The sequence below is a fragment of the Triticum urartu genome, chromosome 1A (genome assembly GCF_056163025.1).
Source record: "Triticum urartu cultivar PI428250 chromosome 1A, HENAU_Tu73, whole genome shotgun sequence".
Lineage (NCBI taxonomy): Eukaryota > Viridiplantae > Streptophyta > Magnoliopsida > Poales > Poaceae > Triticum > Triticum urartu.
Window position 1 is genome coordinate 563,720,001 of NC_141873.1, and position 16,509 is coordinate 563,736,509.

General features: G+C 44.9%; 1 protein-coding gene and 1 long non-coding RNA gene across 2 annotated transcripts; both read left to right on the forward strand.

Moving 5' to 3' along the window:
* The first annotated feature begins 4,131 nt into the window (after positions 1-4,131).
* On the forward strand, positions 4,132-6,439 carry LOC125539155 (uncharacterized). Its single transcript, XR_007296698.2, has 5 exons — positions 4,132-4,261; positions 4,923-4,958; positions 5,307-5,495; positions 5,588-5,713; positions 5,883-6,439. It is a non-coding gene; the product is annotated as an uncharacterized LOC125539155 (long non-coding RNA).
* Positions 6,440-7,618: 1,179 nt separating this feature from the next.
* Positions 7,619-10,704, forward strand: LOC147992767 (protein FAR1-RELATED SEQUENCE 5-like). The gene is made up of 4 exons (XM_087539134.1): positions 7,619-7,997; positions 8,360-9,928; positions 10,003-10,455; positions 10,540-10,704. The coding sequence occupies exons 1-4, from the start codon at positions 7,619-7,621 to the stop codon at positions 10,659-10,661; spliced, it is 2,523 nt and encodes an 840-aa protein (XP_087395260.1). The 3' UTR covers positions 10,662-10,704.
* Positions 10,705-16,509: the final 5,805 nt, after the last annotated feature.

A 16,509-nucleotide genomic window follows, 5' to 3' on the forward strand; every position in this document is an offset into this window, starting at 1 on the left:
GGGGCAACAAGCCAACAATGACACTCCACACCGGTGCGGTGTTGGCAAGGAAGCAATCGCAGGTGGACACATGATTGACCAATCGTTTGCTTGAGCCTTGCACGCACCATTTTCGTTTTGGACGTTTCCAGATCAATTTGCGTGCATGCATGCATGCCGATCGAGCGCAGTTGGTTCTGAGCCGTCGGTGAGTTGCGTGCCGCCGGAGAAAACAAAGACATGTGTACGAACGACGTAGCACGTACAGCGCACCGATGCTGATCAAGTGATCAGAGCTGGGAGAACGTACGTGCTCCGGCTCAGATCATCAGGAGCTGCAAAAACGTTCCACCAGCACAGTTCCTTGGCGTAGCAACAACGTGCATGCGCGCATGTTCGTTCATGGCAGTGGCACGTACGTACGGTGGAGCGGACCGGAGTTCCTGCTGGCGGGCACCGACTGACCATCTTCCCGATCGAGGAGCTTTTGTCGTCCACGCTTCAACTTGTCAGATTCATGTTGTGTCTAAAGAGATATCGGCCTTTTCCCGCAAAAAAAAAGAGTGAATTCCACTTTTTACTCCTTAGTTATGCATTTTTGACACTAATTACCCTATCGAATGAAAAATTGTCAAGATTACCCCTTTTAAAAGCTTTGAAACCTTGTTTTTTTATGCGTGTCTATTGGGCAAGGTGTAAGGTGTTGACCAGAGTTTAAAAATATGAAGACGAGGAGGAGGATTTGAACATATGGGTAAGAGAAATCTGAACATAAATATCGATTATGCCCTCAGATCTTTACGCATTTTACCGTGCCACGTCGGCGTAACATGCCGGTACTATCTAACAGAAACAAGCAAAGTGCTAAACTGGGGTAAAACTGTGTTCAAAATCTTCTAAATGAAATATTTGGTAGAAGTTGCACTAAATAGGGTAATATGTGTCACAAATGCAGAACTACAGAGTAAAAAGTGGAATTCACTCAAAAAAAAAGAGATATCGGCCTTCATCGTTTTTCCGGAGAAAACGGGTCAAGAAAGGACTGGACGGGATCGGGCTGATCTGAGGCCAGCCACGCAGCGCCGTTCATTGAGAAAGCGTCTGCGATCTTTTGCCAGAACCAAGTCGCCGGTCACGGTCAGTCGACGGCACTGCCCTTGGATCGCTCAGGGCATCCCACTTTCGGTGGATCTCCCAACAGTGATACTCTTGGCCGAAAATGCGACCAAGTGCGCGCAGCGGTAGAAAAAAAAGGGCAAGCGAAAGGACGGGGAGAGCGACGAGACGTCGCATTGTAGATGGCTTGGGAAGAGGCGGCTAAGAAAAAGCATGTTTGGGAGATCTGTTTTTATTTGACAAAACTTATATAAGCACGGGTTCTTTTTTGACACCCTATTTATGCATAAGTTCTCTATATATGGGTAAATGTTGAAATGTCGTCCGAGAATTGAGAATCGTTCCCTCATCTATTAATTATGGAGAAAAGGGTTATTCAGTTTTTTTTGGAAAACTAAATGAAAACCATTACAAACTTGGTCATGAAAGTCAACCAAGCCAAAAGCCACAATCCCATGATGCAAACAGACTACTCCAAATTATGAGGCCACGAGACCACAATGATTAGACAGGCAAACGCCCCGGCGCACTACCCCTACAACCCTCTTGCACATCAGACTCAACTTCACGAGTGAGCCCAAACAAACTCGTGGTAACTCGAGAAACAAACATCGGCAGAGGCAACGGACACAAGCATAACGTGACGGCGGGGCAAAATACAAATAATCGTCCATCAAGCAACCACAGACACCTTTCTCATGTTATCACCTTCTTGCTTTTGCACTTGTCTGGTTTCTACTTCAAAATGATACTAGGAGGGCTAACACCACCTCTCTTCTTATTTTTTATGGCCTTGTCCTTCACGAGACAATCAATCATCTTGCTGGATCCAGGGTTAGCAGCGTCCAAAGTAGTGAGGAAACTGCAAATCTCTTTGACGAAGAGAGCCTCGGGCACATATGCCAACCCTCTGGACGCAACAACCACATCACCTACGGGAACCACATGCCCAATGGTCTCGGGCGAGTGAGAGGTTGTAGTGGTGATGTTGAGCAATGTAAGCAATGTATGACCATTTTGAGAATTTGAGAATCGGGATATACTATATAGACTAAAGTCAGATAATCTATGGCCATTTTGAGAATTGGAGTAATGAGAATTTTAACTTTTCTTTTAGAAACATGGTACAAACGCATAAGCTCATACACACGCACACACACTCACCACTATGAGGTTATGACCACAAGACCTATTTTACGGGAATAAAAACACAAGAGGACTAGCTACAAGTTGGCTTCCGTTGCCTCCCTCCAATAAAAAGAGAAGACAACGTTTGCTTTTTATAACACCACATTCACGCTCGTTGCATAGTTAAATTGTCGGTGTGCGATACTGTCAATAAAAAAATTAGTGATCGTCGGTGTGCGACAGATAATAATCCAAGAAGATACAGGGAGGGATAATAGTAATGTCAGTGTCGCAAGCATGCTTGCCAATTTTTATGCGAAACAAAGTAGTAGTGTTTCGTTTGGTTGAAAAACAAGTTTGGGGTAACATTTGGTGTTCAATTTTTTTTCATAGGCCAAAACATCTAAACCTTTTACCTAAACTTTGCAGGTGGCATTTGGATGTGACTATGAATACATCAAAGTTTTGTTGGGACCTTTTTGACATTTTGAAATCATTTTCACGTGCAGGAGCACGTGCTCCAAATTGGATTTCCGCACATTCACACTAGCTGGTTTCATAGTTAAGTCGTCGGGGGGCGACACTCTCAATGCAAAAAAAAAAATAGTAATAGTCGGTGCAACAATATAATCCAAGAAGATGCGGGGAGGGATAATTTTTCTGTCCGCCTTATCTGCCCAACAAAGCACAACAGATATTTACATAAGTTGGCCAATTGTTGCACGCAGTTGCTGCAACCTCACTTTTCTTTAGTTGCTCTGGATCTGCCTAGGGCATTCCACTTTGGCGTCGCACCAGCGGTGGTGGGCCGCAGAAGATGGAGTGGAAGCTAGCGTTGCTGTCGTACACAGTCGATGGCTACGTGGTGCATCGACGATGAGCAGAAAACAACAGCCGAACAAGTGGACGGCGAAGAGGGCAACGCGACGGATTTGCTTTGGTCCTGATCGGCCTGTCGATCGGGGTAAAATGGGAAGAGCTGCTTGTTTTTTTCACGTGATGTGATAGGCATGGACTGTACGAGCCATCCTACGGTGCAGAATTCAGATGAGGTACTGGTACTTTTTTTTAGGGGAGATGAGGTACTGGTACTTTGAGTCGAAGCATTCTTCTTCTTTTTCCTTTTTTTTTTTGCGGGTGGAGTCAAAGCATTCGGATAAATAAAATTTCTTTGGTTTCAAAAAAAGAAAAACTTTGCGTGGCGAGCATTCAGATCATCAATGTCATTGTGTTTTCTTCGAAGGGGACAAGGTATATTCTACTCTGATTCGCAGCTTGTAGATATCATAGTTGTATACTAGTTGGACGGACGTGCACGGGTATTTGAATATTGAATATCAGCTCCTACAAGTTGACTCTCGCCTAGCCTTTATCCAATGCCAGAGAACGCCCGGTTTCTAACAGCTTGTATTTTTCTACTAGTATTGGCTAGGAGTACATAGCTAATGCTGATTCTTTGGTTCATCGCGAAAAATATATATATATATAAGTGCTGGTTCATTTGGTGTGCGAATGTGCGATAAAGATATTCAGGCCGGAGCACGCATGATTTGTCCACCTTATCCATCTGCTCAAACAAAGTATAGTACACCCACTTTTTTTTATATACTAGAAAGTAGCAGACACCCCTTATCTACTACCACTATAAAAGAAAGAGAGGGCGGAGAACCAAATCATTCTATCCATCGAAACCTGCAATCTGATGATCTATATCCCTCCAGAATACTAAACGCGTTTTACGCTTTAATTACCCACCATGCCATTACTTAATTAATTACCAATCATTGCCATTGGGTTAACATTGTTCCCGGCCACGTCGCTCCCCTCTCCTCTCTTTTTTAATTACCCACGTCGCTCCCCTCCGCCCCACCCCTCGCCCGCCCGCGCCGCGCCGTCCGCCTCGACCGCCGCCGCGCCGTCCGCGCCATCCGCCTCGACCGCCGCCCGTGCCACCCGCGCCACGCACCGCCGCGCCGTCCATGCTCGCCTGGACCGTCGCGCCGTCCGCGCAGCCGCGCAAGGCGCCTGGACCGCCGCGGTAAGGACCATCTCGAGCTTTAATTAGCATCTTCGGAATGCTTCCGACCATCTCTACTGTTAGACATTTTTATTCTGCTCCATCTCGAGCTTTAATTTTGCTTGAGCACATGTCAGTCAGATGTCTCTTTCTAGAGGTGCTTCGTCAATGTTCTTTTCAATCAAAAAACATGTTTCACAATATAGCAAGAGGTACCCCATCTCCCTCAGTATAGTAGATATGACATAACTTAGATACCATTGAGATTTGCAAGGTTGACAATACAATTCAAAGAATGTGTGTATGTTTACTAGCTATATTTGTTGTCGTGTTCCAGGGTTACGTGCAAGATAGTGCATATGTCGTTGGGTTGCTCCTGGGCACATATCCTTGTAACCCCGAAACTGAAACTGCAATCAGAAATTACTATAATTGATATTCTGTGGGCTACCAGCACTGATATTAGACATTGAGTGGATCGAGATATTTGACGAAATGTAATACAAACCCTATTAGGTAAGCATGATGAAGTTTCTGAAGTACTCAACAATGTAGTACTCCGCACAGTTACATAGTTTCATATCCTTTCGGTTTTCTGTATCAGAAACTTCCATAGTTCCAACTTGAATTTATTTTCTGTTCTCCATTTGAGTTTCACATCCTCTTTTCACTTACGATTCAGGCAAAGGCTGGAGCAGGCTCTGCAACTTTGTCAATGGTAGGTTATGCCGCCTACTTTGCATGATTAGTACGTGAATCAAGTTATATCCAACACATGCATAATTACTTGACATGTGTCAGCCCTTGTGCATAGTCTCTAATTTTGATCCGCCCAGTCAGACAAGGATTTGCAGAGTGTCTAATGAAGGTTCTTCCATTTACCAGCCTTTCTTTCCTGATTAAGAAGAAAAACATATTCTAATTACCTTTTCTGATAGTATCTTTGAGTTAGCTTGCATCCGAGAGTTAAGTGCTCCATCATTAGGCAACAAAAACTTACGAATATTGCATGTATGATCGGCTGGAGATGAGATTCTGGCTTTGAGGATGATTATACATTTTATAGGTTATCTTTTCTCGAGAAGCGGTGGTGCCTAGGTGTTGCAGATGGAAGAAGACTTGGGCATGAGCATGTTGCTATTAATCCATGTGTGCATCTTCTACGAAATGACAACCACTCCATAAGCGTGTGTCCACGGTCGCGTCTGCGGCTCCTCCACGGTCTCGCCTGAGATAGCCACGTACCCGCCACCTGGTAATTTTATACATGTGAATCCGTTCATTAGTTTTGGATGTGCTACCCTTCAGATTCGTGTTGTAGAACACATGATGAATCAATGGCTGTAGAACCAACGAATAGCCCGATCCTGGAATGAGGGATGGAGAAGATGGAGAGGGACCACGTTACCCTTCACAGAGCATATCATGGAAAGAACACAGAGGTACAGGGCATATCATGGAAAGAACACAGAGGTACGTAGGTGATATCTTTCTAATTAGTGTTTAATTGAGTACAAAGGGGTACTATATAGAAACTTCATCATTCTAAGGGGTAGGGGTACCGGGTACTATATATTTCTCAGAATATATTTTTACCGACTGTGCACAAGATGTGATTAGTTGATGACGTGTATGTTTGCAGTGAAACAAAGGACTGGAATCGACAATTTCCTGGTTTAGTATAGTCATTAAATTATGCTTCGGTTTCTATTTGCCGGATCTTCCGTTGCTATGCTGAAAATTCCACTTTTGGAGTGTGTCAAAGTGGTTGTGATTGTATTTCTAAGGCTATATGTTGATTAACTTATCGGACAAGAACATTCGAGTGTACTGCATTGTCTCTTTGTGCATGTTGCCTGCCAAGTTTCTTTAGCATGAGGCAGATATACTGTATTGCTATTTGAGATGTGATTCTCTATCCTTAGAAGCATGTTCTTCGTCCAGATTTTCTGTATGCTCTCTGATCTTCAGAGATTATACTCATGCATGTCACAATCTCGGCGGGCAATGACGTCTCTCATTATGCTTATCTCATGAGAAATTTGGAAGGAGAGGAATGCTCAAGTCTTCCGCCACACCGCGGTGCATGTAGGGGTTCTTGTTGCTAGAATTAAAGATTAGTCGAAGTTGTGGTGTCTTGCGGGAGCTAATTTTTTTAGTAATGTGATGCCGCCAGAGTAATGTGTGTAATTTGGAGGCCAGAACATCTATACCTTCTTATTGAATGAAAGTGGCAAATCTTTTGCCCAGTTTTAAGAAAAAAAGTCTTGATTAAATTGATTATAATATGTTATCCTTGGAAATCTCCTCATCGAGAGAGAAGCACTTCAAGCTATATGTAAGATATTTGGTATATACTTCAATTGCACTTGTGATTTTTCATCAAAGGAAATTTGTTCGATGCAAAATAATTGTTATCTAGACAAATCTAAGACAAGTAATTGCCCTTATGCGATATGTGTCGCAAGCTTATTCTAAGGCAAATAATGTGTGAGCTTTTAGATTCTGTAATTTCGTTACTATTACTAACCGAGCATGGATCCATAGATGTAAAGGGTTGCATGAATATTTTACAGGTCAGAATGGATCCATAGATTCTGCAATTTGTTACTTTATATTTTTTGCGAACCGGTGATCTTTTTTTACATTAAAACGGGGTTAATTTTCATGACAGCAAGTTGTTGGTAGCTCGAGAACAATGTTTAGGGCTCTGATTTTAGGGATTGAAACTTCAAGTTGGTATAATAGTATGCATACAAGTTCAAGGTTTAGAACAAAGTTAATGCAAACCTTTGTTCGAAGGTCACACGTGCGTTGTACGTGCACAATTACTAGTTATAATAATAACAACAAAACCTCCAAATAGTCTAATCCATCAGTGGGTCAATTATTGGATGCCTTGCTTGTCCTCTCTGCCTTCCTTTCATTGCTGCCTTCACACCGGGATGGTGGACCATCACTCACCGGATGTGCTATCTGCCCTGCCGGATGAGCACGACGGGTAGGGGCCCCGCCTTCTGGCGTGCACGCGAGCGAGTGAGCGACGGGGTGCGCGGAGCAGAAGCAGCAACATATCTCTATCTCACTCCGCGCACACGCCATCGTGGAAAAAAATTGGGTGGAGACGGGCTGCAAACCTCCTCCTACCCGCTCTAATCTAACGCCACCTGTCCCTGCTCTCCATCTAACGCTAGCCTCTCATCCACCCCTGCGCGTATGTTTCTCGGCTCGAGTACCTCGCATCGGCTCCAGGAAACAACCACGCGGCTCGTATCAATCACTTCCGCAATAATCGGAATTTCCATGGCTGAGCGATCGGAGCCCTCTTCTCCAACACCACGCGATCGGACTGGTGGGCGTGGGATCCCTGAGTCGGGGATGGCCGCACCACGCCAGAACGCCTCGCCGCCCTCTCTCTCCCATGGCTGCATCGGCCCGGAACGAGAGCCATGGCCGCCGCGGGTCGTGCACCCGCTGCGTGAAGTGTTGCCTCCATCGAGAAGCACGGGAGTCACCACGCCGGAGTCCGGCACTATCGCCGCCTTGGATCATGTAAACCATGCGGATGAGGACGGCCGCTGCTCCACCTCGTACAGCCCGCTGTCGACAGTGGCATCGGAGGCAGCAACATGCGACATAGACTTGCCGCCACCGCACGTAACAGAAGATCAGGAGTATGACACAACCAACATGACTAGAGAAAGAGGCCAGGAGGACGATGTGATCGACAGTGGTCGTGGAGCTGACGGAGAGGAGATACAACAGGTATGGTTGTTGCCTGGTTCTTTGAGATTGTCCCTTACAACAATCTCAGCTTGCATGTGTATAGTACATTACAGTACATTGTCATGCCAAAAGCTAGATCAGGAAGTCAAGATAAGATGTTTCTCTGTAATGAACAATTTGAGGATGACATATTAATAATTTTGTAAACAATGATTTGCTCATATTTGGCTTGATAGTACAATAGCTTATTCAAAACAAAGTATTCCATCCATGACGCACCTAATGTAAAATTAATGGGTTGTGAAGAAGAACATAATATATATTTTACATTGTGGTAATGTAATTTTAATTCTCAACACTTTTTATTGTAGGTGGTTGATAAAGTTGGGCAAGCTTTGATTGTTCCCGAAGTGGGAAAGTCATTCGATTCAGAGCAGAAAGCATACGACATGTACAACACGTATGCCAGCAAGATTGGGTTTAGTATCAGAAAGAGCCAGACAAAGCGCCGCCAAGATCGAACTATATACCAGAAATATATAGTTTGCAGTAATCAAGGAGAACGAGAAACCGAATCATCAAAGGCCACTACAAGAACAGGTTGTCAGGCTCGTGTTCAATTTAGTGTCAGTAGAGAGGGGATTTGGACAGTGCAAAAGGTTGTAACAGATCACAATCATTATCTTGCTAGTCCCAATAAGTCACACAAGTTGAGGTCCCAACGACGTGTTGTAGAAGCCGACAGAGCGCTAATTGGCCAGATACGTGAAGCTGGGATGAAGCCATCTCAGGTGTATGATTTCATGGTAGCATTCTATGGAGGAGTCGACAAAGTGCCATTCTCAAAAATGGATTGCAATAATGAGATTGGTAAGGAAAGGAAGAAGTATTTAGAATCCAATGATGCAAAAACATTGTTAGAATACTTGAGGAATAAGCAGAGGGAGGATCCAACATTTTTTTATGCGATTCAAGTAGATGAGAAGGATGGTCAGATAGCTAATTTTTTTTGGGCAGATGGTCAGTCCATTATGGATTACGCATGCTTTGGTGATGCTGTATCATTTGACACCACGTTTGATACCAATAAGTTTGAATTGCCTTTCGCTCCAATCCTTGGTGCCAATCATCACAAGCAGACGGTAATATTTGGGGCTGCACTGATATTTAATGAGTCCATTGATTCATTTGTTTGGCTATTTGAGACATTTCTTGCGGCAATGTCAGGCAAGCATCCAAGCACAATTTTTACTGATCAAGACAGGGCCATGGACGGAGCAATTGCTTATGTATTTCCATATACAAGCCATCGTCTTTGCTTGTGGCACATCTATCTAAATGCTGCTAAACATCTCGGGCATGTAATTCATAAGCATCCTGAGAAGTTTCTACCGGATTTTAAGAGATGTGTCTATGAAGACAGATCTGAATGTATCTTCAAGAGGAAGTGGCAAGAATTGTTGGAGGAGTATAACCTTGAGGACAATGAATGGATGGCAAAATTGTATGAATTGAGGGGAAAGTGGGCTGCAATTTATCGTGACTCATTTACAGCTGATATGAACTCGACTCAAAGGAGCGAAGGAATGAATAATGTCTTTAAGAAAAGATTCCGTAGGAAACTTGGTCTTTCCGAACTCCTTGTAGAGTGTGACAAGGTTTCAGCGAGCCTTCGCGAGAATGAGTTGGATGAAGATTTTAGTTCGCGTCGAAAGAGCCCGGTTACTTATAGCAGTTTACCATTGTTGAAGACCGCGGCTGAATCATATACAAGTAGGATGTATTCCGAGTTTGAGAAAGAATTTAAAATGCAATTCACATTCTCGTGTAAACTGCTAACAAATGAAGGGCCAATCTTCACATATATGGTTACACATATGCGCAGCGAGCATGGAGCAACAGTTGTATTCAACAGTACAGATATGACTGTTACATGTTGTTGCAGAAAGTTTGAATCCATAGGTATGTGTACACATTTTTTATTGCAATATGATTTTTAATACAAGCTGATAAAATATGAAATGCATATCTGATAGGTTTGTTGTGCAAGCATGCTCTCAAAGTCTTCACCATGAACGATGTGTTCATTTTGCCATCGCAATATATACTAAACAGATGGACAAAATATGCAAAGAGAGGCTTCTATATTGATAAGCAAGGAACTGATACGGAAAATTTGAAAACACAAGCGGCCCGTATCTCACGGAAGGCAACATCTGTTGCATTGAAATGTTCGACAGTGAAAGAGCTTCTTGATGATTTGGAGAAAGCCATAGATAAGTTGGACTTGGAAGCAGATAATTCTCTTAGCAAGATGAAAGAAAAATCCAACGAGGTTCCGCTAGTTTCGACTGAGTGTGTTGCAGAGACATTAAAAGGTATTGTATCATTTAGAGTGCCTCCGGTGGTAAAAGGCGCAAAGAGTAAACGATCAAAAATCTCTCTTGAAAGGAAGAAAGGAAATAAAAAGAAAAATTCTAAAAAGAAAGGTATTGATCGATTGTACCCAATCTAGCAAAGCTATAATCCAGTATATGTTTCTATAGTCATTTTTTTTGTATGTCTGACTATAGGAGAAGATCCAAAGAATGCAACAGAAAATAGAGAGGAACACAATGATCCAGATGAATTGATCGTAAGACATGCCTTGTACTCATTATTTTCCTTTCATATTGTATTTAATCTGTTGTTTTAAACTTTTTCATCTTCCATGATGTAGGACCTTAATGCTAGTAGCATCGACGCTATGACAAACTTTGCAAATGATGTTCATTGGCAACCTTTGACCATAGGTTCTTCCGTGATCCAAGGCGGATATGCTACTGCCTCAATGCCAACATTATCAAGTGACTTGTATGGTCAGCCTTCGACCATGGCTTCTCCGTTTATTGAAGGCGGATATGTTAATGCATCCATGCTAACATTCTCAACAGATGTGTACGGGCAGCCTTCGGCCATGCCTGCTCCTTTCGTCCAAGGCGGATTTACAAGTCTTCTACATGGAGTTCAACAAGAAGCCACATTGTCCTCGTCCGTTAGAAAGTTACATTTTGATAAATAGCAGTTCTGGACCTGTAGCATGTTTTCTGTTTTAACATGTGAGTGTGACATGGTTGAAGTTTGACGATTTTCCATATGCTTTCGAGAACAATTTGCTCTATCATTCTGATGGAGTGCCAAATCATGAAAATATGGAACCTTGCTTTGTAATATCTACAGGATTATCTATTTATTCTCATAGGGATGCTTTACTGGAATGCTACTCATTGGTGTTTAAATCTCAGTCCAATTTGAATCCATTTGCAAGAATCTATCCTTTTACAGATCAGAAAAATTACAGTCAATAATTCTGATCAATTTACAATAGAGTATCATTATTATTTTCATTATAAGTTTCTGAATCTTGAAATTCACTGAAGAAAGTATGTTGTAACCAAAAGAACATGCTTCCTTGCAATCCATTGAGCAGAACGTCAGCGAGCATTTTGACATCTTTTCAGACCTCATAGCAGGCCATGATAATGCAGAAATAATATTGTGTAGGAGAAGTTAAAAAAACTCTGACATCTAAACTGTAGGAGGCTTTGTGGAACACAAACAAGTTGCATGTGATGGTGTCGGCAACATAGAGCACATAACAATGCAATCCAGGAAACGGACATGAACAGCTGCTGCAATAAAAGGGAAACTATTTTGCTTATTGATAATAGAAATACAGTGTAATATCATACAGAGTTGAAATCTGAAAATTATACTCGCTCAACTATTATAGCCATGCTCTATGGAGAGAGGATATTACAATTGTGATGCCCGTTGACAAGAAAATTGCAACGACCACAAAGCTAGAAAATCAAACTATTATGGAAGGCGCTGGTTCATCAGTGAAAAGCTACTCTTCTTTTCAATCGGGAAACTGAATTCATTCAGTTGGTGAACACGGATATCATATCCAGCGAGCTCAAGCTACGAGAGCACGCCGGTGCCATGCACGCACATACTCGCTGAGCGGGCGCTGCACGCCGTGAGCCAGCAAGGGCGCCTCCATGCCCAACTTCGCCCGCCAAGGCGGCTGCCATCTGATCTAGGTCTTCTGACGCCAACAGTTTGAGCAGCTCTCCCACGGACACGCATCACTCGTGGAGTCGTGGGCATAGGTGCCCATGGTGCCTCCTGGTCCGCCGTCGCCGCCGCTCTCCGTGGGCGCCGCCACCTCGCTCCGTCGGCATCGCTCGGCCTTGGCTGTCCGCTGGACGTGGAACAAGATGGGGATTGTGTTCGGTTTCTTGAGCCGATATAGCAGCTTACCAATCGAGCCGAGCGGAAGCGCCGGGAGCGACAGAATCGAGCCGAAGAAAGGAGCGCTACAGCGGGCGCGAGCGGATGCCGTGAGATGCATTGGTACGACAGGTGGCGATAGATTAGAGCGGGTACGCACGGGAGGAGGTTTGCAGCCCGTCTCCACCCAATTTTTTTCCGCCATCGTGCCTCCTCATCCTTACCCCAAACGGTGCGGCTGCACCCGAGGCTGCAGGTCACTGGCGGGTGGGGCCGGCAGCCCACCTGGCCAGGAGCGGCTCGCGTTTAGCTCGGACGGGGAGGTTCCCACTTCCACGAGCAGCTCATGTGCGCGCTGTATCTACGAGGAGGTTGCAAAACATCCATCTCCGTCACCGTCAGACGGTGACTGATTGTGCACCATTGCTCTCTCATTCCAATTTCCCTTTTTTGCTATCATATCACGTTCCCACGAACGAATGCGAAAGCCGTGGACGCTAACAGCTGCATGAAAGACACGGCCGTGACCGGAGAAAGCGAAGATACCCCTGAAAATTCAGTTTTTTTTTGGCAATTATTTCAAGATGCCATTCTGACTAGAGAGGTCATGAAGAAAAGAAAATGGCCTGGGAACCCTAGATGCTCATTTTGTAGGAGCATTGAAACATCTTAGCACCTGTTCTTTACTTGTCCAGTGGATCGGGTAGTCTGAAGGACGGTAGGCTGTGTGCTGGGCACAGACCTATGCCCAAATAACATCTGGCAATTTTTCTCCCGGTGCTATGTTTTTTTACCTGATGGAGCCAGATTCTATACCTTTGGACTGGCAGCCATATGCTGGGCTATTTGGAATAGCCGTAACCAAGCTACTTTTGAGCATAAACAACTTAAAACACCATTTAATGTGGTATGCTCTGCATGTGGTTTTTTGACATACTGGGCAGGCTTGATGACTGGTGCTGATAGGGAGGCAATGGAGCGTGGTGCCAAGATGCTCAAGACGAACGCTTCGGCAATGATGAGGATTTGCGCAGCTCCAGCCAGGGCGATGATGGATTGAAGCTGGTGCTTTCTGGTGTTAAGACCTGCGTCCCGGTCCGACCTTCTGCCTTGTTCTTTTGAGTCTCTTTCACTCCTGTGTGGGTGTATGTTTGCTTAGCTGCGAGCCTTGTTGAAAGATCGTGGATGTCGCCTAGAGGGGGGGTGAATAGGCGTTTTACAATAATTATGATTTAGGCTTGAACAAATGCGGAATAAACCAAACGGTTAATTTGCCAAGCACAAAACCTAAAACAACTAGGTTCACCTATGTGCACCAACAACTTATGCTAAGAAAGATAAGCAACTATGTGATAGCAAGATATATGACAAGAAACAATAAGGCTATCACAAAGTAAAGGGCTCGGGTAAGAGATAACCGAGGCACGAGGAGACGACGATGTATCCCGAAGTTCACACCCTTGCGGATGCTAATCTCCGTTTGAAGCGGTGTGGAGGCACAATGCTCCCCAAGAAGCCACTAGGGCCACCGTAATCTCCTCACGCTCTCGCACAATGCAAGATGCCGTGATTCCACTAAGGGACCCTTGAGGGCGGTCACCGAACCCGTACAAATGGCAACCCTTGGGGGCGGTCACCGAACCCATACACTTTGGCAACTCTTGGGGGCGGTCACCGATACCCGTCAAATTGCTCGGGGCGATCTCCACAACCTAATTGGAGACCTCGACGCTTGCCCGGAGTTTTGCACCACAATGATTGAGCTCCGAACACCAACAACCGTCTAGGGTGCCCAAGCACCCAAGAGGAACAAGCTCAAGGGTACCAAGCACCCAAGAGTAATAAGCTTCTCAACTTGTAACTTCCACGTATCACGTGGAGAACTCAAACCGATGCACCAAATGCAATGGCAAGGGAGTCCTTCTCTCTCAAATCCCACCGAAGCAACTAATGCTAGGGAGGAAAATGAGAGGAAGAACAAGAAAGAGAACACCAAGAACTCCAAGATCTAGATCCAAGGGGTTTCCCTCACATAAAGGAGAAAGTGATTGGTGAAAATGTGGATCTAGATCTCCTCTCTCTTCTCCCTCAAAAACTAGCAAGAATCCATGTAGGGATTGAGAGTTAGCAAGCTCGAAGAAGGTCAACAATGGGGGAAGAACACGAACTCAAAGGATAAGGTTCAATGGGGAAGAAGACCCCCTTTTATAGGAGGGGGAAAATCCAACCGTTATGTGCTCAGCCCGCACACGAGCGGTACTACCGCTCCATGAGCGGTACTACCGCTCAGGCGGAAGAAACAGGGAAAAGGAGCAACAAAACATGAACCTTGGGGCGGTAGTACCGTAGGAGACAGCGGTACTACCGCTGGGTTAGGCGGTACTACCGCACCCTTCGGCGGTACTGCCGCACAGAACGAAAGGTAAAGGGAAAGAGGGAATCGGGCGGTACTACCGCGGAGGAAGGGCGGTACTGCCGCTAAGGAGCGGTACTGCCACACTACTGCCGCAGCGAGGTACTGCACAATCCGACACAGAAAAAGACCCCTCGAATCGACGCGGTAGGGACCTGGTAAGCCAACTGTAGTACTGCTGCGGAGTCACCGCCGGCACTACCGCTGCGGAGCGGTACTGCCGCTTGTGACTCCTCAGCGGTACTACCGCTGGGTACCACGGTACTACCGCTGGGACCCTGACAAAAACCACACTCAAGAAAATCAAAACTACCATAACTTCTGCATATGAGCTCCGAATTGAGCAAACTCAAGCTTGTTGGAAACAAGACGACGAGTAGCATCAAAACAGCGACTGGTTATAGTAAGAAGAGGCAGGGGAGGTATGCCTAACAAAAAGAGGAGTGAAACCTCCAACCGAGAAGAACCGGCAAAACCTCCAACATCGAAAACATCATAGAAGATGCAAGCGAACTCCGTTTTCGATGAACTCAAACTTGTCAACAAAATGACCGTAAGCTCTAAGACTCACAAAGAGAACCAAACAAGAACCAAGAAAGATGATGCAATGGTTTGAGCTCTCTACGAACGATACGATCAAGCTACTCATCGAGAGCCCCCCTTGATAGTACGGCAATCGATCCTATAACCCGGTCTCCCAACTACCATCATGAGACCGGTAAAATAGAAAACCTATCAAGGGCAAACCTTTGCCTTGCACATGGTCCACTTGAGCTAGATGATGACGATCTTGACTTCCTCAAGTTGGACCACCTTTCTTGATTGTGTTGGCTCGATGAAGACTAGTTGATTGCTTCCCCATACTCCACTATGGGTGAGCCTTTCTTCCGCATATCTTCACAAGTCCATTGTCACCACAAAGGACGGCAAGCTTCAAGTATTTGATCTCTTCGTGATGCTCCACTTGAACTTGCACACCGCAACCTTACCCCACAAAGAACCCTCACAAAGACCATGGGTTAGTACACAAAGCGTAATTGACAATGCTTACCATCCCATGGGATCACTTGATCCCTCTCGGTACATCTTCTACGCTTTGTGGGTTGATCAACTTGATTCACTCTTTAACTTAGTCTTGATCGACCTCTCACAAGACCAATCTTTAGGTAATTCCTTGAATAGCACCTTGGTCGACACAAACTCTCCTTGAAACCAACACATGTACTCCAAGAAAAGTCTATGGACAAAACCTTCAAATATAACTCAAGGCAACCATTAGTCTATAGAGATTCTCATCAATTACCAAAACCAAACATGGGGGCACCGCATGTTCTTTCACTTGTGTCCTCGGGGTTGATACTGTTGGTTCTTTTGTTGCGTGTGGTCTGAGGGTGGAGTTGGGTGTCACTGGGTTTTCGCCCCACAACGGGCTGCCCGATGACGGGTGCTCGTGGTGGTTTTCCCAGTGGTGCTTTGAGCTCGCGCTCCCTTTCCGGTTCCCTTATGTTTGTTGGTAGGGTCTTTGCATCTGTTTGAGTGGACCTAGGAGATTGTGTGGTGACTTGAACTTTGTATTTCCGTTATGATGAGTAATGGAAAGGGGTGGCGCCCGGCTAAAAAAATCTCTTTTTTTAGAAAATGCATACATCCGGCTGTATCTCTACAGATTGCAAACGGGTCGAAGAGTCTCATCGCCATCTTCGATTCGTGCAAGTCGATGGCGCGCCATGAGCCTAACTTGATGCCACACCTTTATTTTAAAACGGTAGGGTTACGAAATTGTCGTAACTACTAGGGCCAACAAGTAATTATATGTCATGAGAAGACGCCAACGGTGACAATCTAGAACATCAAG